We start from the raw sequence: 26,069 nt of genomic DNA on the forward strand, positions 1-26,069 counted from the left end.
TGCTCCCTCGATCTTCTTCAGCCGCGGGTGCCTTTATCCTGTTGCTTCTCTTCTCTTCTACATTTCACAGTCTGTTCAGCTACAGTCGAGCCAGCAGAATGGGACTAAGTCGCCCCACAAAACACGCGGTGCCAGTGGCGGTGGTTCGGCCGTCGGATCACCGGCTACGAAAAATGGCGCTCCGACGGCGGACGGCGGTGCGATGGCCCAAACACCGATCAGCAATCAGGTGATACCGGGCCCGCAGTCCGCGTCGCACGTCGTCATCGACGAGAAGAAGAAGAAAAAGTGCACCTGTTGCGTAATACAGTAGAACCAGGTGAACGAATAACGACCGAATACGCGGGCCGATAGTGGTACAGAGAAGAGCGGAGGAGGAGGGTGGGGAGATGATATGCCCAACGAAAGCGGAAGAAGAAGAAGACGGCGGAGGAGGACGAGAAAGGGTATTCTGGTAGTTTTCCTATCACACCATCCTACCACCATCACCCCGCAGCATGCAGCAGGAGCAGAGGACTTGTTACGCGTTGGAAGGACGTATCAAGCCAAGCCACGGGGAAGGGGTTCCGCTACCGGCTGCAGGGCAACGAGAGTGGGCCTGTTCGATGTTGTGTAGCGCGAACCTCGCTGGGGCGTTCGCTTTTGATCGTTGTTAGGGTTTGTGTTTTGATTTTATACCAGCCACACTCAGGATCGGTCAGGAGAAGGGTATGGTTTAGAAAAATGGTGTGATCCGAGTCCGCCGAATGCAGTGAACCCAATGCACATTCTCTGTGTGTGTGTGTGTGTGCGTGCGTGTGTGTGTGTGTGATGTGGGTGGCACATTCTTTAAGTAGCAAACTTTTAATCTTCCTTTCGTTTTTTTCATTCATCATCACTCACACTCTCTCTCTCTCTCTCTTTCTCTCCATGCTCCAGTCTATAAAGTCCCTTCAAGCTATTTTGTCGTGTACTTTAGTTTTTGTATGCACCTACGTTTTACGGTAGGTTAGCGAGTAAGTGGATGATGGTTGTGGATAATCGCTGCAATGCTTGTTTTATAATATTTATTCTACTTTGAGTTTAACTTATGTTTTGCACTTGTGGACGGGGACTTTTTCTCATGCCCGCCGCTTACGGGCGGCAGGCAGGCAACCCTGGTCAGGATACGCGTAGACAGGATAGCGAAACGAGACGCATGGCGCCAGAGCGTGCCAAGAGCAGACAAGAGGAGTGATCTTATATAGAGAGAGACTATAGCTAGCAAGAGGGAGGCAAAGACGTAGCACATAGAGACGTGGGAAGCAAATTGTGGTGTGGCGAAGATGGCCAACGCGCGATTGGAAATTTTGATTTGTAAAAGCATGGCAAGGAACTAGCTAGTCTAGTATCAACATAGCGTGATGCCTGTATTGTCTCTCTCACACATAAACACACACGCAGACACGGATATTTTTACAATTGATCATATATAACAAACAATCTATTACATATAGTAACTAATGTTAATAGTTAAGTATTAAGTGACCAAACGAAGGGAGAGAAAACAAAATGGAGTCGAATTAAATCAACTCAAGATAGACCAAGCGAGCGAGCGAGCGAGCAAGCAAGCAAGCGAAAGAGAAAGAGGGAGAGACAGAATGACAGAATGAAAGCAAAAGAAAGCACGATCACCGTGCAGCGTATAAATGTTATTCGTTTTGGTTTTTTCGTGCTCGTCTGACGTGCGTGCGTGCGCAGAGACAATTTTCTACGTTTAAGGCCTCCCCCGGCCGGTAAGAATGACTCCACACCAAAGGAAAGAGAGTAGGGTGCAGTGAGTCGTCGCTAAGGGCAGACAACGCGTTGTTTTAGTTTTTTTGTATTGGAATGAAGCTTTTGAAAACCGGTCCCGGGATTCGAACCCTGCTGCTGCTGCGTTGACAGCGACGAGCGTTACCGACTGCTCTATCAGCGGGGGCTGCCATGGTTTCGATTCCCGATACCGGCGTAACAGGGGGGTTGGCGCGGGGCTAACAACCCCGCCCGTTAAAATGAACTGTTACAGAGAGCATCAGAGATTAACATTGTCTCTGGTGCAGGCTTAGATCACCCAGTGGTTGTAACTCCAAATAGGAAGAATGAAGCTTTTAAGCACAACTACGTAGAGTCTGAGAAAGAGGGACAGAGAGGCAGAAAGAGGAAAAAGAGGTACGACAGGACAGCGCGAGCATACTTTGTTTGTTTTTTTTTCTCCAGAAATGTGGGTCATTTCGCTCGTCATTTGCCCATTCCTTTGCATTGTAGCATATGTGTGACAATCGCTGTGCGTTTCCTAGTGCTCGCTGTACGCATCACCATCGATCATCGTTTCAGTGTAGCCATTGCAGTATAATCGGCCTCATAGAAAGAGTTACTACGGATGTTGTTGCGACTTTGGGAGCACACATCCTGTGTGTCAGTTTTACGTTAATTTCAGATTTCTGTTCCAGTCCCGATCTCATACCACACCCACCACCCATTTTCTTTCGGTTTTCATTATTTCGGCGCAATGACAACTGGTCAAACTGGATCCAGCATTTCGAAATCCAATAGTATCCCTGTTCTTGTGTAGTGTCGTAATCGGCCTGTATCATATTACTGTGTAACGCTATTCTATGAATAAATTAAACCTTCTTTCGCCCGCGCAGCCACTGTATTGTTTTGGCCCTTTCACCGCCTTTTTGTTTCATTTTTTTCGCATTCGCCTCGTCCCACAAGTCACGTCCCATTGGCTCTGTTGCAGGCTGAGACCGCTCGGAGATTGTATCCCGGATAGGAAGAGAAGATTTCTTGGGCACTGTTGTATGGGCCACGTTCCCGGCTGTTGTGTGTGTATTTGTGTGCGAAAGGAGATAGTGAATTCAAACGAAAAAGCAAATCCAATCCAATCTGCTCGTCTTTGATCCGAAGCTAAAGCGCCTGACAACGCGATAGTGCAACGATGTGCATGATTATATATTTTCTCAACTCCAGTAGCTCTGAACCCTACCGTGCCAGCCCGTTACACGACATATTCAGGTGCCGGCTCGATGACAACAGGTCTGTACGGCCATGCACATTGCACTTTTATTCCAACCGCCCTATGCCCTAACACAACATTTTGCTTCCGGTAGTGCAGTAGTTTTTTCTTATTGTTGTAGCACGTTTGCTTCCTCCCCTGGCTATAGTAAATGAAGTGCAGCACTGCTGTAGGAATACAACGTTTTCGGATCGAAATCAGAATGTGGAAAGAGCCGCACTTCAGCGGTGGAATTGAGGATTCGAAGATTGTGAACAGTTGAAACCCACAGGATAAGGAGGCGTAGGGGCACAACGAGCGAAATGAAGTGAATGAATAGAGTGAACGAACGAGACAGAAACAATGTTTGGAATTAGGTGCAATGGAAAACTAAACAAACAAAGAACGCGTACATAGTTGAATATTGTAGATATATATACAATTTTGCCCTTTTTTTGCTGGGTCGGCCACGAACACACACGGATTACACGCAGCAGAAAAAAAAGGTTTTCAGCCTATTGTAACACCCACTTCCCTTCCTACCCACTTACGCGACCTATTTACAAGCAAAACGAGACGGCAACAACCCAAATACGGCTGTACTGGACGAAGAAGGTTCGCAAGCAAAAAACAAAGCAAAAAAGAAGTACACAGGAAAAAGTGTAGAAAATGTTATTTTCGTAATTGGATAAAGCGTTAAAGGGGGAGAACGGGAACTAACAAAACAAATAACAAACAAACAACCTTTTTATTACTCGCTAACGAAATTTGATGAAAAATAAAAAGAGCAAAATAATATTATGGAATAGGAAAGACGATTATAGGAACGAGAGGCGCGGCGTGCAAAAATAAAAGAAAAAAAGAAAATGAACAAAACCACAACACTAGATGCAACATTTAACAATACATTTGATGAACTATATACAAAGGAAGGTAAAAGAGCTGGATGTAAGCGCGCCAGCAAACAAACGAAATTTGTCTCTGGGCATATTGAGCTAGGCGCGAGCGCGAAGCCCTTTCGCGGTGGTAAGGTGCACTAAGCTTCGGTTCCGTATTCAACCACACATTTTAGCTCCTTTATCTCACCTTTTTCGACTTCCAGCTCCATGGGAGAGAGAGAGAGAGAGTAATATTCCCAATCGCTGCGCAATAGAAACGCAAAAAAAGGTTCGTACAGTAAGAGTGACCGAAACACACATACACAAACTACACACAGCAAGGCATCCCCAATCAAGCAAACGGAACTTATGACTCTATAGTCTATCCAACAACCGTTACACACCCACACATTCACACTCACACACCGGAAACAAACAGCGTAGTACACGGAGCAAGAAAAGCCCCGAGCCAGACACAGAGCGACGGATCGAAAGGACGATGGAAACCGAAACGAGTAAAATAAAAAAAAGGCAACCAAGGCATGGTGCGAAACATTCGCGACACAGCGCTAGTGACACGCGGTAGTCTCCAATCAGGATAGGGCGGGCTCCTGAGGCGGTACCATAGTATATTTTGTACGAAAGTGAATCGGAGTGAATCTGGCATCGAGGCAGTGAGCGATCGAGGTAGCGAGAAAGGGAGAATGAAAAAGGGGACGACGCAAACGGTGCGAAACAGATGGTGAACGTGTTGATGAGACTATAAAGAGCCCACTATAAAAAGATATTTAAATAAAGAAAAAAATACGAAGAAACTATTTAATGCTAATTTATTGCGTTTAACGTTTTACACCCTTTATATGGCCGTTTTATTGCGTTGTTTAATTTGTTCCCGATGTGAGAAAAGCTCCTGATCCCCCACCACCACCCCCCCGCCGTTAAGATAAGGCACGGGTAGTTTAACACAGTGGGCAGAAAAGTCTGGGAGATGGCACTGCACTCAGCGCTTTTTCTGTTAGTGCTGAGCTTCAAAAGAAAGTGATTGAAATTTCATGACATTCTGATACAACATCAGCTTGTGCATTCATGTGCCACTACACTACTATTGTGATTTTCAAAACAATTTCGAGTTTTCATGTTACACTGCTTCTTGATGTGCGCGAAATACCGTTAACGTGAAACAATGCCAGGAAAAATGCTGTAAGGACTCCGCTCCAACTCAAAAAATCACAACGTTGGATTGCGGGCTGCAAACGTGATCTTTAACTTACGGTTAATTAAGAAACGACCGCAACTAGAAAAAAAAATGTTTGCTTTATCAGGACATTTTGCTTTATCAAGCTTTACATGGCTGGCTCCCAGCGACTACTGGCTGTACGCAGACCCCATAAAACATGCTCACATTTTTTAACAAAACAGAACGCGTAATTCCCGGGATTTTTCAGCCCATGTGTTATGTATCTTTGCCGAGCTGTGCCTGCTGTGTACGCAAACTCTCCGACGCGGCTAGCAGGAACTGTCCAAAGCTATCCTGAAGAAAAGTTCAAGATCTTCGAATGTTTCCTCAAAAGACCAACAGGTCTTTACCGTAAACTAATAAGCCAACCCCACCCACCTACTGGGTCGATTGTCGTCCTTTGGGGCGCTGCTCGAGCCAACGGGCACCGGTTCGAGACACCGGTTCGTTCTGGACGAGAATCGCAGAATCGGCCGGTGGTAGTGTCAGAGAGGATATACTGGAAACAAACGAAGGATGGGAGAGAAAGAGACAGAAAGATAGAGAAAGCGAGGGCGGGGGTCGTGGGTAAAAGGGGAGGGAGAAAGTGAGATAGATTAGGCTCCCGGCTGATAGGGTGAGCGCGGTAGTAGATCAGGGATGTACAGAGAGGGATTGGTGGGGCGACGGCGACGACACTGCCAGCAAGTACAAAACTCCGAGAGTACAAATAGCGCACCGGGGCAGACCGGTGATAACTCAGTTTGACGGTTGACGAGAGGACGCGAATGAAGATTAGCGCGCGCTCTGGCAGTGTACAACCGACAACCCCCGACACTAGCAGACCAGTTGGCAGTTGGCCGTCGTCATCCGGTCGCGCTGTGTGTATTTGGTGTGCCCTGCCACGGCTCGGCTTGACGCGCTGTGCCGACGCGACCAGAGTTAATCTGCTGCTACTTAACGTTGCGGTGTCCAGAGTCTGTGTTACCGCCCGCTGTAGTGTGCCGCCCTGCGCCTCGCGTTGTGTAGTGGAAACAACTCAACTCCTACCGAGCACACAGCGCTACAACCATGGAGGTGGCGGAAGAAAACATGAGCAAAGCCGACACGATCAAACTACGCCAGAAGTATATCGGGTAAGTCGTACGAATCTCCACCCAACCGGCCGGGCCGCAAGCTCCACTCCCATCGGCGGCTCATCAACCTGTAGGTAGCGAAAAAGAGAGGGGCCAGCAGGGTTGGGCGGGTGACGCTCGATGGGACACGCCATCCCCTGACGGTCAAACAGTCAAGTCCGCGGCACAAGGTCCCGTCCTGTTCGATCGGTGTCAAAACCACCCACGCGCCTTCGCCTTCGCGAATGCGAGGATATGCGACTATTTTTATTTCCGGCACACGCCATGCCGACCCAACTACGCCGTTGCCAACTCGTGCCCGGGGCGGTACCCCGTCATCACCGGTGCTGATGGTGATGATCATGAAGATTTATGCGCCCCTTCTCCCGCCGCCGGGTTCGCCGTGAGTTGTGGCCCGTTTGTTGCCTTTTGTTGTTTTTTTTTGTTGGTCGGTAGCGCGCCGTGTTGGCAAGCGAATTACGAAGCACTTTGCAGCACTTCGCACAAACAGCCAGCCAGCCACACGCGATAACGGAGACGATAGAGGGGTGAGGGGAGAGGAGGGGGCGCTCCACAAACCCAATTGCTATTACGGCCCACTTCTACGGCCGCGCAACCCCACCAACAGCTCCAAGTTCTTCACGAAGCTCCCTGTTCCATTTTCAGCAAATCCTGTCAACTGTTTTATCGTGCCAATCCACTGAAGATAGTGCGCGGCCAGGGCCAGTACATGTACGACGAGCAGGGTGCCCGCTACCTGGACTGCATCAACAACGTTGCCCACGGTAAGTGTCGGGTGAAGTGGACCTGAGTGGGAGCGTTCGCCGTTGGGGTGTTAGTAGCGATGGGAACCAGCGACCAGCGACCCGGGACCTGATGTAATGCCTCAGGCAGCTCAAGTACGGCACGTCTCACACGTGCTGCACACGTGGCCCATGGTACACAGCGTAAGCTTTTGTAGTTCGTGGGGTTCAATTGACGTAATTGACGCTGGCGGACGTCGCGCCACGGTATGAACAGTGATAGCATCTCGCCCTCAACACACGTTTTCGGGTGCACGATCATATGCATTATGATCGTGTTAGAGCGAACCATCGTTGAGCTACGCTAGACTGCACTGTACACATCGACAGAGCTCCACAGTCCGAAACAAGCTCATTTCTTATCGATAGGCGGCCAACGCGGCCTAATCCCAATTCAGGGATTGGAACCACAACAAATCACTGGCGAACTAGAGTTTCTGAGACCATCCCCATGTGGGACACCATCGGAATACTGATAGAGGCCGCAACAACTATCAGTCGTCTGGGCCGGTAGTCGACCCAATGGCTGACTCTGATTCTGACGTTTAGCTTTCGCAAAACCCCAGCTCAAGTTCTTCAGTTTTTCAATCTTCACCTTTTGTTTCCATTTTCACGCCGGGATGGACTCACGACAGTTGGGCACTGCCATCCGAAGGTGGTGGAAGCCGGTGCCCGCCAGCTGGCGCTCCTTTCGACCAACAATCGCTTCCTGCACGACGAGCTGGTCCGGTGCGCCCAGACACTGGCCCAGAAGCTGCCGGGCCACCTGTCCGTGTGCTACTTCGTCAACTCCGGCTCGGAAGCCAACGATCTGGCACTGCGCCTCGCCCGGCAGCACACGGGACGCCACGAGGTCATCACGCTCGATCAGTAAGTTCTCGTTGTGCACCCGCTTTGTACACCACGGCTCCCCCCCCCCCAATTGTAAACGATTCCTTCTCGATCTCTGGCCCCAGTGCCTACCATGGCCACGTGTCCGCCGTGATGGATGTTTCGCCGTACAAGTTCAACCAGGCCGGTGGCGGTCCGAAGCAGGACTTCGTGCATGTGGTAAGCCCCGGCTCAACGTCAGCCGCAGTGTAGGCCAAGCAGTTTCTCACACTATCTATCTGTCGCATCGCTGCCATCAGGCACCGTGCCCGGACGTGTACCGTGGCAAGTACCGGGACTGTGACTACCCCGAGGGCACCGACCTGACCGAGCTGTACGTCGGTGAGGTACAGCGGCTCCTGGATGGCAGCCCGACCGGGGTGGCCGCCTTCATTGCCGAGAGTCTGCAGAGCTGCGGTGGCCAGATCATCCCGCCACCGGGCTACTTCCGGCGGGTGTACGAGTAAGTGACGGCTTCTGTTTTGTCGCAAGCCGCCATGTCGCCAAGGTCGCCACTGGTTTTTCGTTTCTCATGGCAGGGCGGTACGGCAGTCGGGCGGGGTGACGATCGCGGACGAGGTCCAGGTGGGATTCGGGCGGATCGGCACCCACTACTGGGCGTTTGAGCAGCAGCAGGTCATTCCGGACATTGTGACGATCGCCAAACCGATGGGCAACGGGCATCCGGTCGGAGCCGTCGTCACGACACCGGAGATAGCGGAAAGTTTCGCCTCAACCGGTGTCTGTTACTTCAACACCGTAAGCACCGTAAGTGGGCCCGTCTTTTACTATTATTCACTCGGTCTCTCTCTCTCTCTCTCGCTCTCTCGGTCGTCGGTTCCAGTATGGTGGGAATCCCGTTTCCTGTGCCATTGCGAACGCGGTGCTGCGGGTGATTGACGAAGAACGGCTGCAGGAAAATGCTCTCCTGGTGGGCCGCTATCTCCTCGAGCAAGCGGCAGCCCTCAAGAGCGAGTACGGGTTGGTGGGAGACGTGCGCGGAATGGGTCTGTTCGTCGGGATCGAGCTGGTGACGGATCGGCAGAACCGGGTGCCCGCCACCGACGCCGCCAAGGTGGTGGTCGAGCGGATGAAAACGGTGCACCGGATACTGGTCAGTAGTGACGGACCGGACGACAACGTCGTGAAGCTGAAGCCCCCGATGGTGTTCACAACGGCAAACGTGGACGAGTTTCTCGTGGGTTTCCGCGAATGTTTGGCGTACCTGCAGCAGCAGCAGCAGCAGCAGCAGTCGCTGGTCTCGGAGGCGAAGCAGATGGCCGTGGTGGCTGACTCGCAACCGGTCCGCGTTACCCATGCGCTCGCGACCGGTGGCGTTCTTCAGCACAGTCCCATCGGTGGGGTTGGCCAGCGTGATTCGTCCAATCTGATCAAATCGATTTAGACGAGGCGCAGCTTCCATTCAAACAATTAGTTATTTGAAACTTGTTATGTGTTTTCTCTCAAAAATATCTTATCCGTTGTTATCTTATATGTATAATAGGTAAATTGCCGTTCAAACCGTGCGATCCAGAGTGGAGTTTCTAATCTTTTAATCGAATTGAGTTGAGCTATAGTTGAGCCCGAGTTGAACGGAACAATAAAACGGTAACGTTGCGCGCGTGTGTGCGATGTAAGGGAACTCATTCCAAACAGTTTCCTCGTGGAAAAGTATGGAATAGTTATCATCTGTTTGTGAGTCGTATATTGAATAATTACCTATTAACTTACTGTCTAAGTCCACGGAACGCTTGTATTAAAACGGTTCAATAGCAACGGTCTAATAGAACTGGCCACAAAAATAGACTTGTCCACTGCGTCCGTTTGTATCACGGCCCAGTCTGGCTAAAACTGCTCTCTTTTGAATTCCTTCATCATTTATTTTATTCTCGCCTATTATTAAACCGCCAAGGCCGTCTCTTTTAATATTCACTTGCTTTTCAATAGCCATTCTACACATCGGTATTTCGTAGGTCTTTCAGTTTTCTTCTTTCTCTCGATTGTTATCGCTTGAGTAGCCAGCAGTTATTGCCAGTAGTTACTGCACCATTCACCGCGATCCAGTTCGTTGTCTGTTGGTTTTACAAACAAATACTCATAAGCTATTTTAATTGCAACAAATAAGACAATGGATGATTGTTCTAAGGTGAGCTGTTGATTTTGATAACGGCATTGGTGGTGCACAGTAACAAATAGAACAAAATCGATGTTTACTGGTGGGTTCCACAATTGTGTATATCATATAGATTAGCATACATCACCATCGTAAAGTACATAATTAAAAAACGCACCTAGAAGATTGTTTTCGTAGAAACGGTTAAGCCAGCAGAACGACACCTAGCTATCGCTACGCTTATCAGAGCATACATCATCAAATATTCAACATGACCCGACCCTACATTCATACCACACATTGCAAGTGATAGTGGAAATGATGATGCCATTTTTGAAATCTGCTTGCCTGTGGTGGCAATTAAGGCGTATTTCCGAATTCAAAGGAAATTGTTACCGGCAGGCCTGGAAACAATCATTTAAAAATTTAAGACTCATTATAGAAAAATAAAAAAAGGGGTACGAAAAACTGTTAGAATGTAGTTGCAAACAAAAAGTTAATGAATATCAATGTGTATCATCTTCAACCGAGAGCTACAACCGCCGACGGATGCTGGTCTCAAACAGATACTCCCGTGATCGAGCGTTTCCGTCCGCCAAATCGTTAAACAAACTACTCTTGTACCGCTAACGATACCATCGCACCTTCTCAAGCGGAGCCTACAACGTCCCCTCAGTCCTTCTCAGGACGGCCCAAGAACACTTCACGAACTGGTTCAACGTCCACCATTGTCATGGTATGAGCGGCCCACTAGAGCTTAGCGAAACGTATATGCGGTACGACAGTATGTGTATCGCTATTTGCCCATTCAAAATAAACATTTCTTCTCCGTTATAGCGAAATAAACGAGTGCGAACATCAAAAGTTACTCAAATAGCTATTTTTTATGTATATTTTTCACAATAGTTGAACTACATGGTTATGAACTGAAATCTACTGCGATAGGTATTAGAACGTGTCTACCAGGGAAAGTTGATGTTCAGGGCAACGTTTTATTTTCCAACGCCCAACTGTTTCTATTCAACCGTCCTATTTTATAGATTTGTATTATTCCTTGTGTTGTCAATTAACTAAAAAGTTTTTGTTGTAATCTTCTCATTCAGAAAACAGCGGCGACGAAACGGAAATTTTTGACAAAAAGATCGATACCTAGAAATTATACGAAACTTGTGTGCCTGGTGGTTGCCATGGTTTCCTGGTTACTCAATCGTATCGCTTGCATCTTGTTAGAATAATGTTAACCATCGTCAGATTACCTTAAGAATATTGCATCACCACCGCTATATCAATTGCATTTTGAGTATTGTACGTTTGATCGTATCGAGCGAGCTGTGACGATTAGAGATGGTCGGGGTTGCTGCATTGATGGGACGTTTTCATACCACATACGAGAAATCAGTTTGAAGTGTATTGCAGTAACAGAAGGGATGCATGTAAGTTACACATTTTGTTTTGTGTAAATGTGTTTGTGTCATGCCACCTTTTGATACTGCAGAACGTGGACCATGGCAATGACAGTTCTAGGGTGGAAAAATGGCTGGAGATGTATGATAGTTTTCTTTTCTCGAACTTAAACGCCATCTATGCATACGCGCAGTCGTTGGAAACTTATCGGAATTCATAGATCTGAATGCAAGACTCGGCCACATGCTGAAGGGTGAGAGACTGATACCTACGGAGGAATGTAAAGTAGTAGTAACAGGTACCAGATTATCAAAAAAAAAATCTTCATTTACCATTCCGACGATCGATGGTAATAATAGCCCTCCATAACAGCGCGCGACTTTTGGAAGCAAATATAATAAAACCCGGCAAACGATGCTCCGTTGATGTCTTTTATCTTGTGATCAGGTACCTGTTGGCACGGCAGTGCAGGGAAAATGCATGGGAACGTTCGTGTTAGCAAAGAAATGTTTGCGCATTTTTATCCAAATGAACCTGCCCAATCATTACCAAAAAATGTTCCTTCCAACGCATGAAAACAAAGTCACTCTTCTCCAGCGCATCGTAGTCAAAGTCGTCCGAGTTGAACGTCTTTTGATAATCGCTGAAGGCGGCAAATTTACCCTGAAAAGATAAAATGATACCGCGAGACATTGCAATACCGGTGCATTGTGGAACGAAACGCAAACGAAAAGCCAAGATCACCACTCACAAAATGCTTCCTATCTACGTCCTCGTCGGCATCCCATTTGCGTGTGAGGAAGGGATATTTCTTTGAGATGATTTCCCCGTCGAAAAACGTAGTCAGGGTGGGGAACTCGAACGTTAGGCCAGTAATCTTAAGGTACCCGCAGAGGTACGAGTTGGCTTCGTCGACGTGCTACAATCGAATGGAAAAGAAAGGTAAAGCGTGGGGTGGTGGTGACAAATCGACAAATTTCTCCGCACCGTACCTGAAGCACCACCTCCACCTCGTATGCGTTGCCTTTGGACTTTTGATATCCGCGAAATTTGGAGCCATTGTACAGCAGCGATTTTGTGACACCCAGCTGCTTGGAGTTGTTGGGTGGAGGCGGAACAATGTCGACGCGAACGGGCATAGTTAGTTCGTCGGTGCTAGTTTCCGGGGGGCCGGCGTCGGAACCGTCAGTGGATTCCGCCGTGGAACAGGAGACGGCTTCTTCGGCTGCTTCAGCTTCGTCGCGCCTCTCTGGCGCCTTCTCGGTTGTACAAGTAGTTTCGCCGCAGCTGCCACCACCCCGTTCACCGCTCGTAGCAGCACCCGGAACGGTCTCACCGTCGCCGTTGTCTGCTGTTTGGCTCTTCAGGGCGGAGCCGAGTGCCGAACCAGGATGGTCCGGCTCGATAGCGGTGACCGGATGCGTTGTGAAACTGGCCGTTTCGCTCTTGCGCTCGCTCAATGTGCGCGAGTCACCGGCGTTTTCATCGACCAGTTGCTCGCCCACCGGGGCACCGCCGTGTCGCGAGGCTGTGCGCTCCACTACTTTCCCCACCCTACTTCCCGAGGAGACGGCGGCGGTGGAAAACGTTATCGCAAGTTTTTCCTTCGCGGTATCGCTTAGCGTACTGCCACCAGCACCACCATCGACCTCTGCCACGATTGTGGGGTTATCTTCGTTGCCGTTGCCGTCGCCGCTGCCGCTGCCACCGCCGCCGCCGTCTGCGTACTCGAGGTCAATGTCGTCGTCGAACGTTAGAACTATTCGCCTTTTGATGGCTTCAATGATTGCTGATGATGCTGATGGGTGATGGTGATGAGATCAGCGGTTTGCTCGGCTACTGCCTCGTCACGAATGGCGTTGTGGGACGAGACGGAGAGAAAGTGCAGCGCACCGGATTCTTTTGCTGCACGATTGAGGATGACGATGATGGGGGCTTGTTGAAGATGACGATTATGACGACTCCGTCGCCAAAGCTGTGACGCCGCTAGACGGTGAGACGATGACGACGAACAGGACAGCAGAGGTGAACACAACCGACGACGAAGCCGAATGCAACGAGACGGCGATAAACTTTCCCGGTCCGTTTTCTAGCCGGCTACCGTATCACTCAAGACCGTATTTTGACGAACGGCGTCGTTCGGGAAACGTCCACGCAACAGCTTCTCTATTTGGTGCTCGATCTCTTACTCATGCAGCCAACCAATGCATGTCTTCAGTGTTTGCTCTTCACCTAAGCATTGGCCCAAAATTTCTGGCACGTTCCTTCGCATACCTGCGTTCGTGGGAGGACGGGGCCTTTCGCGATTAGCTTACGCAGCAATCTTTAAAATGCACAAACACATGCACATTTTTTCAGCGCTTTTCGTAAATTCTTTATCACTCACATACACATACACACACACAAGGGAAGATTCGGGCAGATATTTTAAAATGTTGGGTTAAAAGGTGGAGATCACTCAGCAGTGCGAAGCAAATACGGAGCTGCTCGTCGGCGGCGGCACTGGCGTTCGGTTTGATGCAGCTGATCAGATGGAATGCACGAGGTATAGCAGCATACCGTGCGACTGGCGAATCAATGTGTCGTTCGCAACGTTCTCTGTACAATAACTGCGATGCTCAAATCGCTGTTCCCCTTTGTTTTTCGTGGCAGCGACTCCAGTGTGCGATGTGATGGAAACTGTCACACCGATTAGCCCGGTTACTACTTCGCTAGCAGAGTTTCTCTATTAGAGTTTGCAGGCGCCCTTCGTTAACATGCGCCAGTTACATAGGTAGGTTGAAGTCGAAATCCCTTTTGTTACGCTTTATTCGTTTTCAGATTTCGTTCAATTAAGGACGAACGGTTTTTGTTATTTAACGCCTTATGTGGCTGTAATTTTTTTAATAAAGTTTTCAACCCACTCGAAACAACGGGCACCAAAATATTGACAGACGGGGCCGCGATATGGGAAATTTATTTGACGGCTGCGATCTGGTTGTTGTTTCGTCTGGTGACGGAAGCATTTGTTTATACGAAGAAGCAAATCTTCTAGCGAACTGCTCTGGACTTAACAAACTATCACCTGTACTGTAACAGAGCGACTTTCGTCACTACGGTTCGGTGGTTTAGTTATAGAGAGTGCTCTGCACTCTTCGCCGTACACAAACTCGCTTCACGCACATCGGTCGGTCTGCGTTTACAAGTTCGTGTTAGCCACTTTGCAAATTTACCATTGTGGCTGAAAACAAATTAATGCATTCCTCCGACCAAATTATATTTTATGAGCAGCACAGCGGTTAGATTTTAGAAAAATTGCCCTCTCGTAACCGATTGGCTAGACTTCACTCAGCAAATCGTGTATTATTCGGGTCGGAGTATCTGCAACAATTGGAGACGTTTGACAGTCGACAAAATGTCTTACTGGGAGGCCGCACGAAGCGTAAAAACTAGCGTTAAATTAATTTGTAATGTCAAAACGTTTACGCTTCGTGTGGCAGCAAAAATATAAAAACGAAATGTGAAACGTGTTTACATTCGTGTTTTTGGTCCGAGAAAATAGAAATAGAAGAGAAATAAATTAATTTCTGAATATTTTTTTCTGTTTTTTTTTCGATTTTGTTGCTATACCAGTAAATAGGAACTTTAATTATCCTCTGTTTGTAAGCAAAGCGCATGCAAAAAGTATTTACGCTCGGGTTTACGTTTACGGGTTACCCGTAAACGTTTGGACAGAAGCGCAGCAGTTTGGCATTAATCTGTAATGTCAAAAACATTACGTGACGCCTCATGTGGCCCCCCAGTTGTGTCTTATTTTGTCAAAATGTCTGCATTGTTTTTCGGAAACATACATACGAACATACAGCAGCAAACAAACTAGCAGGAAAAAGACAATTGGAATAGCTCGTGGCGTTCGAAAACATCATGTAAACAGTACAGCGAGAACTCAGTTGACACAGCACAGCAGAAAGCTCTTGACAGCAGCAAGAAAAAAGTGTTAAAAGAAGGGCTTTTGACAGTGTGTGCTCGTAAATACCATCTCAAGACTGGTGGAGCGTGGTAAAGAATTTACGAAAAAAAGCTACAAAACAGTTCTCGGTCAACGTAAACAAATGCCACCAAGGTGGACGAGACGCGCGATCGATTGAAAGTTTAGTAGAGCCAAAACGCCAAACACACCCGAAAAGACACGCTGCGCACCGAACATTGTTTTTCAATACAACAAAAAGACTAAAGGAAACTGAAGAGACTTACTGGAGGATTGCTTGGACAGGGCAGGATAGCTCAGCCAAATTCTGCCTATCGTTCTTGCTGTTGTTGTTGTTGCAGGTGTGAGGGTCCCCGAAAGAGAAGACCCTTGCAACAAAGCGAAAACGCGCGTCCTGCTATAGTTGTATCTACGTTATTATCGCACATGAGTGGCATGCAGCGTTAAGTAGTACGGCACGGAGTGGCCAAGATCGCTCTTGCCAACGTACCAACGCCAGATTCTTTATTCGTGTTGATATTCGCTCGCAGCGTTCGCAGCTCGACCGACTGGACAAAAACTGGTGGTAGAAGTTTACGCTTAAGGGTGGACCCGATTCAGCTATTCTTTTATTGAACATCAACCACAATTTCTCACACACAACAACATTTAATCAGTGCTGTAACACGATGGCAAGAGTCAATCTGAATCCGCTGAATGGTTGTCCGGTGTCGGGTACAGTTGATTCATCGGGGTCGGGAGGGCAGGGCAAGGACCAGTGGGTGAAATTAAATGTTGGTGGCACCTGCTTTCTTACGACCAAAACCACCCTATCGCGCGATCCTAACTCGTTCCTATCGCGGTTGATTCAAGAAGACAGCGACCTCATTTCCGATCGGGTAAGTCCAACACGTGTCTGCTGGCATCTTGTCATTTTCATTGCGCTAATATTAGAACGGCTTGCATCGCACCGCAGGATGAAACAGGTGCCTATCTGATCGATCGTGATCCACGCTACTTCGCACCGGTGCTCAACTACTTGCGCCACGGCAAGCTTGTGCTGGACGACGGTTTGTCGGAGGAGGGCGTACTGGAAGAGGCCGAATTCTATAACGTGACGCACCTGATCGGATTACTAAAGGATAACATAGCGCGACGCGAGCAGCAGTGCCCAGCAGCGGACAAGAAACGCGTCTACCGGGTGCTGCAGTGCCAGGAGAACGAGCTAACACAAATGGTTTCGACCATGTCGGATGGCTGGCGGTTCGAGCAGCTGATCAACATTGGTACTCAGTACAATTACGGCGCAGAGGAAAATGCCGAGTTTTTGTGCGTGGTATCGAAAGAGTGCGCCAACACACTGCTTGGGCGCGAGGTCGAATCGAACGACCGCGCTAAGGTGCTACAGCAAAAAGGGTCGCGAATGTAAGCGCTTGTTCGTCGCACAAATTCCATCATGCTTGCGGATGTTGGATTGTAGGATGCGACAGTGGAGACAGAAGAAAAGTTGGCCTTCCGAAGGACACGGTGTAGTAGAGGGCAATCATGAGAATTCAATTATTAACAGAACATCTACTCACCTATAACATCATAATATACGCACAAAGCCAGTAGTAAGGAGAACTAGTACCATAAGTAAATGGTGCAGTAAGCGTTAGTATTATACAAAAAAAGAAACTGATCGAAAAACAAGCCCTATAGTAAAACAAAATATAAAAACATAGTTCAAGACAAGAACAACTACTTATTGGCAATCAGTTAACAAAAAAGTTGTGTCATGTTAAAAGTTTTCATGAAAAGTTTTCGTTCCGTTTTTACCAATGCGCGCAGCTCACAGCTCGTCTTTCTAGTGGTGATTGTCAAGCAACGGTGATGAGGGCGACGCTCAAGTAAGATCACGAGGATTTCGATGTAGCCTTACGGCGAAGTTCGTACGAGTGAACTAAGGGTTTGACCAAAACAGCGCCCCTGGCACGTTACAAATCAACAAACCAATATATCAATGTCAGCTATGGCAGCTGCGCTCGCACGAGCTCCATTAGTTGCAGCAGTTGTGATATGAGAAAAGACAGGACCTCACAGTAGCACGCTGATGGATGTATAGCAATCAGGACTGTGGAAAGCAAGCAGGAAGACTTGAATTGTAACTATCTAAAACGTAGCGCAAACTAAACTCCTTAACATATATTTGCATATTATCTTTGCACAGACACATTGATGATACAGAACGGTAGGACGATACGCATGCGGGATTATGGGAGTCTTGCATACTACGAACACCAACATTCTTACGAAAAGAGTAGAATGTGGGCTCGGTACGGCTACGGCGCTTTTCACGAGGTACTTGCTCGTTGTCTCCGTTAAAGAATGACAACGAACGATGTTCACGGAGTAAGACTCTTCGACCCAAGAAAACATATACGCACAATTTACAACAAAAAAAAATCAAAGCAATACCCTTGCCGATCGCATTGCCCATCACCTTCTTTATCGTAATACAGTACATGTTATTTTCATTTATGTTTCCATTCGTTCATCCCCATTACGTGGTTAGCGGTGTTTACACATAGGATCGGCGCGATCCCGATAGATGTGCGGTGAACGTAAACGCACACGAACCGTAGATCGTAAATTTCTTGGATTGCCTTGCTTAAGTATGGTACTGATGGTGTCCCTAAAACTCGTGAGGATCGTGAATAGAACGCACAACGACAGGCACGCGTGTGGCAGGCAATAACCAGGAGAGCGACAGCATTGATGTAAAAAGTAATAAGTTTCTCGTTCCAGCGTTTTTCGTAGTGCGTTAGAGCTGCGTAGGGAACGCACGCGACCGTGGAAAGGCGAGAACTAGTGAGGTAAAGAGAAAGTGTTTAATTAATCGTTTGACTAGAGGCTATATGGGCACCTAATTATTGTAGGGGGCATTTTGTCGGAAGTGCAGTGCTTCCCACTGCTTCCGTGGGCCGAAACCACGGGTATCTATATCGGGATGCATGGTGCCGATTATGATCGCCGCTCTGTTAGAACTGGTCGTTACCAATTAGGTTATTTGGCAGGAGCGAAGATCGATCGAACAACGGTATCCCCTCGAAGATGTAATTGTATTTCGAACTCAAGGAAGATTCGTTCACACACGCGCACACACACACAAAAAGAAACTATAAATGGCTCCAATCGTGGTAGGAACTATAGTGAATTTATAGGTTTTTATCTCTATTTTTACCAAACAAACAACCATAAATGAGATACCTGTTCGTACGCGAGGTGTGCAAGACGTGGATTATAAGAAACGAAATAAAAGCCGATTAACGTACACGTCTGTTGTCAAAGCGAGCGAATCCTCGAACCCATCGAACCCCTATGAACTGCTTTCGCCAAACCTACGTTTTGTGGTAGCCATTTGTACTCTGAGTTTTATTTGTTCACCTACTTAACATTTACCGTACAACGCATAGCATAGTCGACGGGGTCATAACTGCCAGGCTTTCCGTTTCCGCTTCTAGTTTAGAAACCGTTCCTAAGATCGTACCTGGGGGGTACAAATTCGTCGATCGGCTCTTGGTAGTTGAGGCGCGCATCTTCCAGCGACGTCTTCGGCGGTAGATAATCGATATCCGGCTCCTGCGGTGGTAGATACTCGTTGTTGGGCGGTAGGTAGGCATTGTTCGGTCGCTCGTAGTGATACCCATCGTCCAAAGTCACCGGTTCTGGCGTAGTGGTGGTGGTCGTCGTCGTCGTCGTTGTCCTCGTCGTTGCCGGCTTCGTGGGACGAGGCGTTGTGGGACGGGTCGTAAACGGTTTGGAGGTTCGTTGGGTTGGCGGCGGTGCCTGGTTAAGGCTGTAAAGATAGATGTGGCTCGTACAACGCCCAAGATCCAAGCTCCACGTACAATGTATTAAATCGCGACATACTCGGGAATCTCCAAGTCCAGCTCGGTGATCGGATGGTAGCCGAATTCGTCGGCCGTGTAGCGCACCCTGTACCGCTTGCCATTGGCACCCGTGTACGTGTAGGAGCCCATGACGACGAACGTCTTGGAGTCGTTGCGTAGCTTGCCAATCTGCTCGATTTCGATGCCATTCTCAGTCTCTACACTGCACTTGGAGTAGTGTTCAGAAGAAAACAAATGGATCAACAACAGAGGATCAAGGCAAGGCATCGTCCGAATGCTAACATTGCGATACTTACGCGTACTTGAACTTCCCTTTGCCCTGGTTGCGCACCTCCGCCATTACGATCGATGCCTTCATGACGTTGCCGCTGAACTTGGACGGATCTTTCGTGTCCTCGACCGGGAACGTGAACTCGTCCTCGGAGAACAGATCATCGTTGCGGCTCTTCGCCGGTATCTTGATGCGAGCCGCATGCACCATCGCCACTAACGCTAAGCCCAATACCGGCAGTGACCTTAACCGCTGCAAAGCGCAGCACGACAGACAGTGAGAGGTTAGATGCGGGAGATGAAGCGATCACTCAACTCGTGCTCGGATTGTCTGGTTTTGAATTTGTTAGACTACACGGATACGAGGTATCGGCGGTGGCTCCCTGCCCAAAGTGGAAACACCAATTTGACGGACCATATAACTCATTATGAAGCCAGCTAATGAATTGGTGCCGATTCGGCATCCATCATGTGTAGCGCCAATCAAAACGACGAAGCCGCCCCATCCCCAGCCGGATGGAAATGGAGACATCAGGGAGACACCACGCTCCATGTGTCCATCGTCCGTGCCGTGAAGTCGTCGTCCACCTGCACGCTAGGATACCGACGACGATGATGATGATTGCTTCGCTTTTAGCATTATGCTAATTTCCCGTTTATCACCCGGCAGCGATTTTGGGCTTGTGTCTGGTGGCCGCCACCACCGCTCTCGTAGGTGTGAGCGCGTTTTTATCGATTTTTCTGGTGTTTTTTTTTACCATCTCAGCGAAACGGGCTGGGTCGTATTTATTGCTATCGATGTTTTGACGACCGAATTTTAATGAGCCAACCCACCGCCAAGAGCTCCATCAGATCACCGTTCCCGGTACTGATCTTGAGGTGTCCAACATTTAAATTATTTGGCGGAGACAAATAGGCGTTCTTACGCGCTATGGCAAACCCCGTGGAGGGAAGCCCATTTGAACCAGTTCTGGCGAGCTGCTTCGTGGGCGTACTAGGCGACTTCATCTGCTTAGCTATCTTTCTTGCGCTTCTACAAACACTGTACACCGGCCCCGATGAAAGTCGGTTGTTCTTTGCTAAAGCCCGTCGCAGCAACAGGTTGTATGGTGCTGCTTTATAAAGTGTACTATAAACGGCGTAAACTAATGCTTCCGCATCATCGACATAACTGCATGGCCATCGTCATCGTATCAACTCCACATCCAGATAACTCAGATATTGCTCAGATATGCTCTCAGATAATAGATCAACTGACTTTGTTCTCCACTAGAGACTAGAGACTCCACTAGAGATTCACTAGAGAGTTTAGGCAAAACGCCAATAACTGAAGTGCTCCTTAAGCTGGGGTACCTGCTCAACGTATCACATTCGTTGCAAGCCCCAGTAGATGCAATAAAAAGGAAATGCCGTTTGAATGTTTGATTGATTGAAGGGATTGATCATTTGAGCTACACAACAGATCCTCAATGGCCCACCCCGTGCCTGGCAGGAAGGCCGTCTCAAGGGGTCGGCGGCATTAGCGCTTACTTACGTGCTGCATCGTGGAACAGGTGGAAAATCGAACAATCCTAAATCTCCAACAACCACAAGCACTCGCTTACAGGTTAAACCTGACACACTGGACCGCACGCACTACACCGAAGTAGAGGCGCCGTGTACTCTACGCACCACGCGATTGCCTCGATCGCCTAGCGTAGTAATCCTTAGGAACCCCGAACCCGAGCAGAGCAGAAGATGTGGCAAGGATCAGTTTCGGCGACAAACTAAACCGGACCAAGCGGGCGGATAGGCACTTTATACCAACCGTCGTCGGACCGTCGTCGGACGATGTGGACCTCCAAAAACGGCCCAAGGAAAAGAAAAGGAAAAAAAAACCACCAAAGCACAGGTGGTGTCGTCGTCGCCGTCGCTGTTGTTGTCGCCAATCCGACCAGCGACCAGGCAGGCAGACTACGGACGAGCGAGCCGCGTACTGGAGAAGATTACAGATTGATCGCATCCTTTTCAGAATCGCGACAGTTGCATCACACAGTTGAGGAAGTTGACCGTGGCCTTCTAAGGGCTCTAGGTCGAAGATCCGAGAGGTTCCAAGGGTTCTGAGACCTTGTCTGAAATGGTCCGGTATATGGTCGCTTTCGTAGTGGAAGCAACCTCTTCCGGCACATTAGGCTACTGAATTTGTGTGAAATAAAATCATCGGTCGTGCTGGTTTCCCTCAATTTCTTACTCCTTACACTCCTTCATATCTTTTCCAAAATTTGCGCATATATTTATAAAGGCAGTACCACCTTTTTGAAATCACGGCAACGTTTCCCACTGCTGGAAACACACCCACGGTCTCCCGGAGCTCGGAAGATGCGCTGAGCCTGCTGCGCCTGAGGCTGCGCCAGTCTCGGTGGCGCGGCACCTTTTGGGCACGAGTTTGAACTTCAGCAAGGAACGGCACACTCCGGAAATGTGCGATGTGCGTGAGATGCCAGTTGTGAAGGCCAGCATTTTGGCAGCACCACCGCGCCGCGGTCACCAGTCTTTTTCCCCAATATGAAGATGCTGTTGGAGGGGGGTTGGGCGGGGGGGGGGGGCGTTGAAGATTTACGACACGGCGGCCGCCGAATCCCATCCCCGCCCGGCTCAGCCCAGCCCAGCCCAGCCCAGCACTAATTAACGACATGAAATGCAGAAGCCGGCTATAGAGCCGCTCCTCGAAGGGAAGGAAATAAATAACCTAAACCGGATTCCGGTCCCCTGTGATCCAGATCCCCAGGTGGTGGTGGTGGTGGTGGGCCGTGGACCGTAACAGCTGGGCCACCTGCACACGCTGTGAATGCCCATTCTGGTCCATTCATTTGCTGAGTCGCGATTTGCGCGATTCTCGGCTCGGTTCTCCACCCCGTCAGTTTTCGTCGACACAACCTTTTTTTTTTATTCCGGACAGTGTGCAGCAGTCGGATTGGTAGTTAAGATAACACCACACGTCTCTCCGCGGGGCCATACTCCTGAACGTTCCGTTCTCTCGATATCTCCGGCCGGCCACCGGCTCTGCCTGTTAAGAAAATCCCAAAACTCCTCTCCAGAGATCAGCAGGGCAAAGCTGTTTTTTCCGTTTGTTTTTTCTTGCTGTAGCCAACAACGGGATGACGTGTCTCCCTACTTGGCGGCCAGGTGGCTTTCAGGCCACTCTCTCCTGCACTCGTGGTGCGCGAGAACGTGAACAGGGATAATCGCAAAGAATGGAAGTCCCCCCGGTGCGGAACGGAAAGGTTCCAAAAAACCCCAGTTCAGGCCGCGGGCGGACGGTGTTCCTGGGTGGTTGACCACTCCCCATGGGTGCCCATGGGGCAATTTGTATGCTTAACGGGGCGCGGACCGCAGACGGGGAGACCCCAAGACGCTGTGGCTGCCCGAACGGGTTGTCGGTCACAGACGTTTATTTATGTCGACGACCATCCCTACCGCCCACTGACCAGACCAGGGAACCAGACGGAGGTGGGTATCGTGTGGAGAAATGCGCAAGCGAACACAAGCACGTGCACGTGAATCGCCTCTCGAGTGGCTTGCCGTTTTTTTCCCCCCTCTGCTGCCACTTCGAACGCTTTGCGTTGGAGGAGTTCACAGACTCACCGAAAAAGAGGTCCCCTGCTCGTTTTGGGGCTGCTCCGTGTGTTGTTCTCCGTGGGGTCCTCCGTCGGCCTCCGTGGATTAAGATTTCGATGCGAGCGATCACCGATCGGCGAGAAACTCGATCGGGTGAGGCGCGGCGGCGTGACATTTAGACGTGTTGGAAATTCGTTCCTTGATGCTGCTTGATGGGCGCTTCTTCGTCGCGCCATCGCCTTTTTTATGGCCTCGGCCTCTGCCACTGGCCACCAGATGTCGATATATTCCAAGTCAGAGAGTTTCATAACTGACGAATTGATCAAATTTCCGGAGGCCCCCCCCCGGAACCAATGGGTGTAGCGATGTGGCGGCTCGATGCATAGATGTCTGTTGATTGTTTTTTGTTTGAAATCGAAAGACTCGATTAGCAAACCTACCAGTTTGATAATAAATAATGTTCCACCTTTAGGATTTCGGATCGTACGGTGTGTCCTTTGCTGTTCTTAAGACTACTAACCGGACCATACCGCGAAGGATTGGATCACCGCGTCACGCCTTACTCTCCCATTTCCCAAAATTGTGTGTCAGCTTCCTGACGGTCGCTCCTCATAATCCGGAGCCCCCCTCCCCCGGAGTTCAAGGTGGATCGCTGGTGCGACAGCTGGGACCTGTCGAAACTTCGTCGTACAATCACTTTGATGATGACGAAAATCTAAACCGGCCCGTCGCGATACTTTATCGATCGTTCGGGCGATAGTTCACGCGTCGCACCCTCGATGGTGACAGTTCACGAACACCACTCAGCGGCAGGCAGGCTTGGGCTAGGCTTGGCCAATTGACCTTCCGTTACAGAGATGACTGGCGGGCGACACCAAAGGCTGGCCACATTTTGGCCACGGTCCCATTGGCCGCGTGGCACTTCAAAGCGGAAGAGCCGGAAGATACTGTCCAATCTGTCCGTAGGATACTGGATGCGGGTTTTCAAGTGCCTGCTTGACATTTTTTGGCAGGCAGGGGTTTGTTTTGCATTCTTCGCGCAAACGCCCATCCCGTCACCGTTGGTCCCCGTGCCCCGACGAGCCGATTCCACTTCTCCACACTTGCTTTATTGGAATTTCAACAACACTCCTCCGTCCGGTGGCCGCCGGAGTGGCCTTACGCTCCGGAACGATCTGGTTCTCCTTGCCAATGGTGCTGCGGCCATCGACAGTATCAGGTCGGTGACGTCCGACGCGATCGAACTGTGGTCCGAGGGCACGCCAGTGCAGGACATCTTAGTGAGATGATTCCGTTTCAGAGCTCCTTCCTTCTCCTAATATATCCGAGCTCCTAATATAAAACAGTGTTTGCGACTTGTAATGCACCGAAAGACACATGTGCCTCTGGCAAAAGCTCGCACCAAAGAAGCGGCAAATTTTTAAAAAATTGTTTCGTCGCGTGAAAAGCGTCCCAAATTTGAGTGGAAGCATCGAAAGCCCCTTTCGAAAGCTTTTACCACGTAAAGCTTCGGAGCGCCAATTTATTTACTTCGACGCAAATTTCGATTTAAATTACGTTTATCAGAAGGGCCCCCCGGTCTCCATTGCTGCTTTCCATTTCCATTGTATTTCCACTTTTTGAATGTTCAATGTTTTGTTTTTGTTGTTTTCTTAAATTTTGTCTATCCTAAACTCACATAAAATCCATCATACACATTCTGTTATACTTTTTATTTGCTGCTGTTTTACCATTTCTGTTTGTTTAGCTCTCTTGGGTCAAACAGAACAACCCGGGGATGTCTATTTTATTCGTTTGGCACAGATGTTTGTGAAAAAACTAAAACGAACATCGAACCCTTACGAGGACATTTTAGCAAACTAGGATAGGACCTTGGCTGCGGTAATGGGGGTCCCTCTAGGCTGTGCGTGAGCGTGCTAGTCTCTCAAGTGTACCTTCCTTTTTTTTAATGAAAAACAATTTCCTCGCACCAACTGCTGTTGAGGCGCAACAAAAAAAAAGGGGGTGCAAAAACTATTTTCATGGTTTTTGAATTTTCGCATTTCTGTATATTTATTCTCTTAATTCCTTTTTTTTCCTTTAGACATAAGCCACATTACAAATGCTCTCCACACGCGGAGACCCACTCCACCTGAAAGATAAAAGACCCATACGCTCATAAGCCCACAATAGTTTTGTAATGCATATCTACCTTACTTTAATAATGCATTAACGGACACCCGGACAATTGGCTTCAGATGTATGTGCTGTACATCAAATTCGGGCGATACCTTCTGCGTTGTGTGAGGCTTCGCGTTAAAAACACATTACACCTAAACACATAAATATTGCCTGCCGCCACCATAACGACTCCATGGCGATGTCGGTAAAAAATAAAACTCCACAAATTGACAACGCATCCACCACAGACCAGAAATGAGGTCATACGAACAGAGAAACTACGACTTGGTATCGGTCGGACTTCATGTAGGTAAGTTGCGGCTGGTGGCCTCTGACATGTCATCTACCCCAGCCGCCCACACAGGAAAGTTGAGTGGGAAAAAACAAAAATTCACAATAATGGAACACTAACGCTCCTCCATCCTTCGTCTAATTATCCGGCAATTAAACCAACGGGTCTTGGCTTGGGGTACACCAGAGACAATGTGAACCACTGTTGATTTCTGCAACGTTGTGTTTTTTTCCGGGAAAGACGGGCAAGCTTTACCATACACGCTTTGCTCGCCCGATGTCATAATCGACCATGTACGCCCGTTTTTTCTTTCCCCCTCCCCGACCTCCCCTCGTCCTAGCCCTTCGCCATTATAACACCAGCACACCAACCACCGTTCTGCATTTCACTTTCCTGATAAAAAGACACTTTTATTTTTTCTTATAATAACTATCATAAACTCTGTCGCTACGCCTGCTGTCTGCCCACATTTTTTTTTATGTTTCTATCGCCCGCGCATCCCGCGCAATGGTTA

At 48.8% G+C, this 26,069-nt stretch overlaps 5 protein-coding genes across 7 annotated transcripts in view; 3 read left to right on the forward strand and 2 right to left on the reverse strand.

The window, feature by feature from the left end:
- LOC131213690 (mediator of RNA polymerase II transcription subunit 1.1) overlaps nt 1–4,682 on the forward strand; it is a 32,848-nt gene extending 28,166 nt beyond the window's left edge. For 2 of the 3 annotated variants that reach the window (XM_058207792.1, XM_058207793.1), the window contains exon 8: nt 71–4,682. In XM_058207792.1, coding sequence (XP_058063775.1) covers nt 71–313 — 243 coding nt within the window. In that variant the 3' untranslated portion in view covers nt 314–4,682. The remainder of the gene's footprint in view (nt 1–70) is intronic. The other variant, XR_009156970.1, reaches the window with a different exon arrangement.
- Nucleotides 4,683–5,920: 1,238 nt separating this feature from the next.
- LOC131214022 (alanine--glyoxylate aminotransferase 2-like) lies at nt 5,921–10,712 on the forward strand. Its single transcript, XM_058208335.1, has 7 exons — nt 5,921–6,228; nt 6,874–6,992; nt 7,646–7,880; nt 7,967–8,060; nt 8,141–8,343; nt 8,420–8,639; nt 8,725–10,712. The coding sequence occupies exons 1-7, from the start codon at nt 6,164–6,166 to the stop codon at nt 9,283–9,285; spliced, it is 1,497 nt and encodes a 498-aa protein (XP_058064318.1). The 5' UTR covers nt 5,921–6,163; the 3' UTR covers nt 9,286–10,712.
- Nucleotides 9,384–13,210, reverse strand: LOC131214023 (glucose-induced degradation protein 4 homolog). Its single transcript, XM_058208336.1, has 5 exons — nt 12,390–13,210; nt 12,149–12,316; nt 11,947–12,060; nt 11,730–11,848; nt 9,384–11,665 (listed from the first exon to the last, which is right to left on the reverse strand). Exons 1-5 carry the CDS (start codon nt 12,534–12,536, stop codon nt 11,602–11,604), a joined length of 612 nt encoding a protein of 203 aa, XP_058064319.1. The 5' UTR covers nt 12,537–13,210; the 3' UTR covers nt 9,384–11,601.
- Nucleotides 13,211–15,234: 2,024 nt separating this feature from the next.
- LOC131213205 (BTB/POZ domain-containing protein KCTD5) lies at nt 15,235–18,631 on the forward strand. Its single transcript, XM_058207200.1, has 2 exons — nt 15,235–16,242; nt 16,320–18,631. Exons 1-2 carry the CDS (start codon nt 16,033–16,035, stop codon nt 16,770–16,772), a joined length of 663 nt encoding a protein of 220 aa, XP_058063183.1. The 5' UTR covers nt 15,235–16,032; the 3' UTR covers nt 16,773–18,631.
- Nucleotides 18,632–18,847: 216 nt separating this feature from the next.
- LOC131213333 (uncharacterized) lies at nt 18,848–24,379 on the reverse strand. Its single transcript, XM_058207357.1, has 4 exons — nt 24,266–24,379; nt 19,533–19,759; nt 19,256–19,438; nt 18,848–19,181 (listed from the first exon to the last, which is right to left on the reverse strand). The coding sequence occupies exons 1-4, from the start codon at nt 24,377–24,379 to the stop codon at nt 18,848–18,850; spliced, it is 858 nt and encodes a 285-aa protein (XP_058063340.1).
- Between the last annotated feature and the right edge of the window lie 1,690 nt (nt 24,380–26,069).

The sequence above is a fragment of the Anopheles bellator genome, chromosome X (genome assembly GCF_943735745.2).
Source record: "Anopheles bellator chromosome X, idAnoBellAS_SP24_06.2, whole genome shotgun sequence".
Classification (NCBI taxonomy): Eukaryota; Metazoa; Arthropoda; class Insecta; order Diptera; family Culicidae; genus Anopheles; species Anopheles bellator.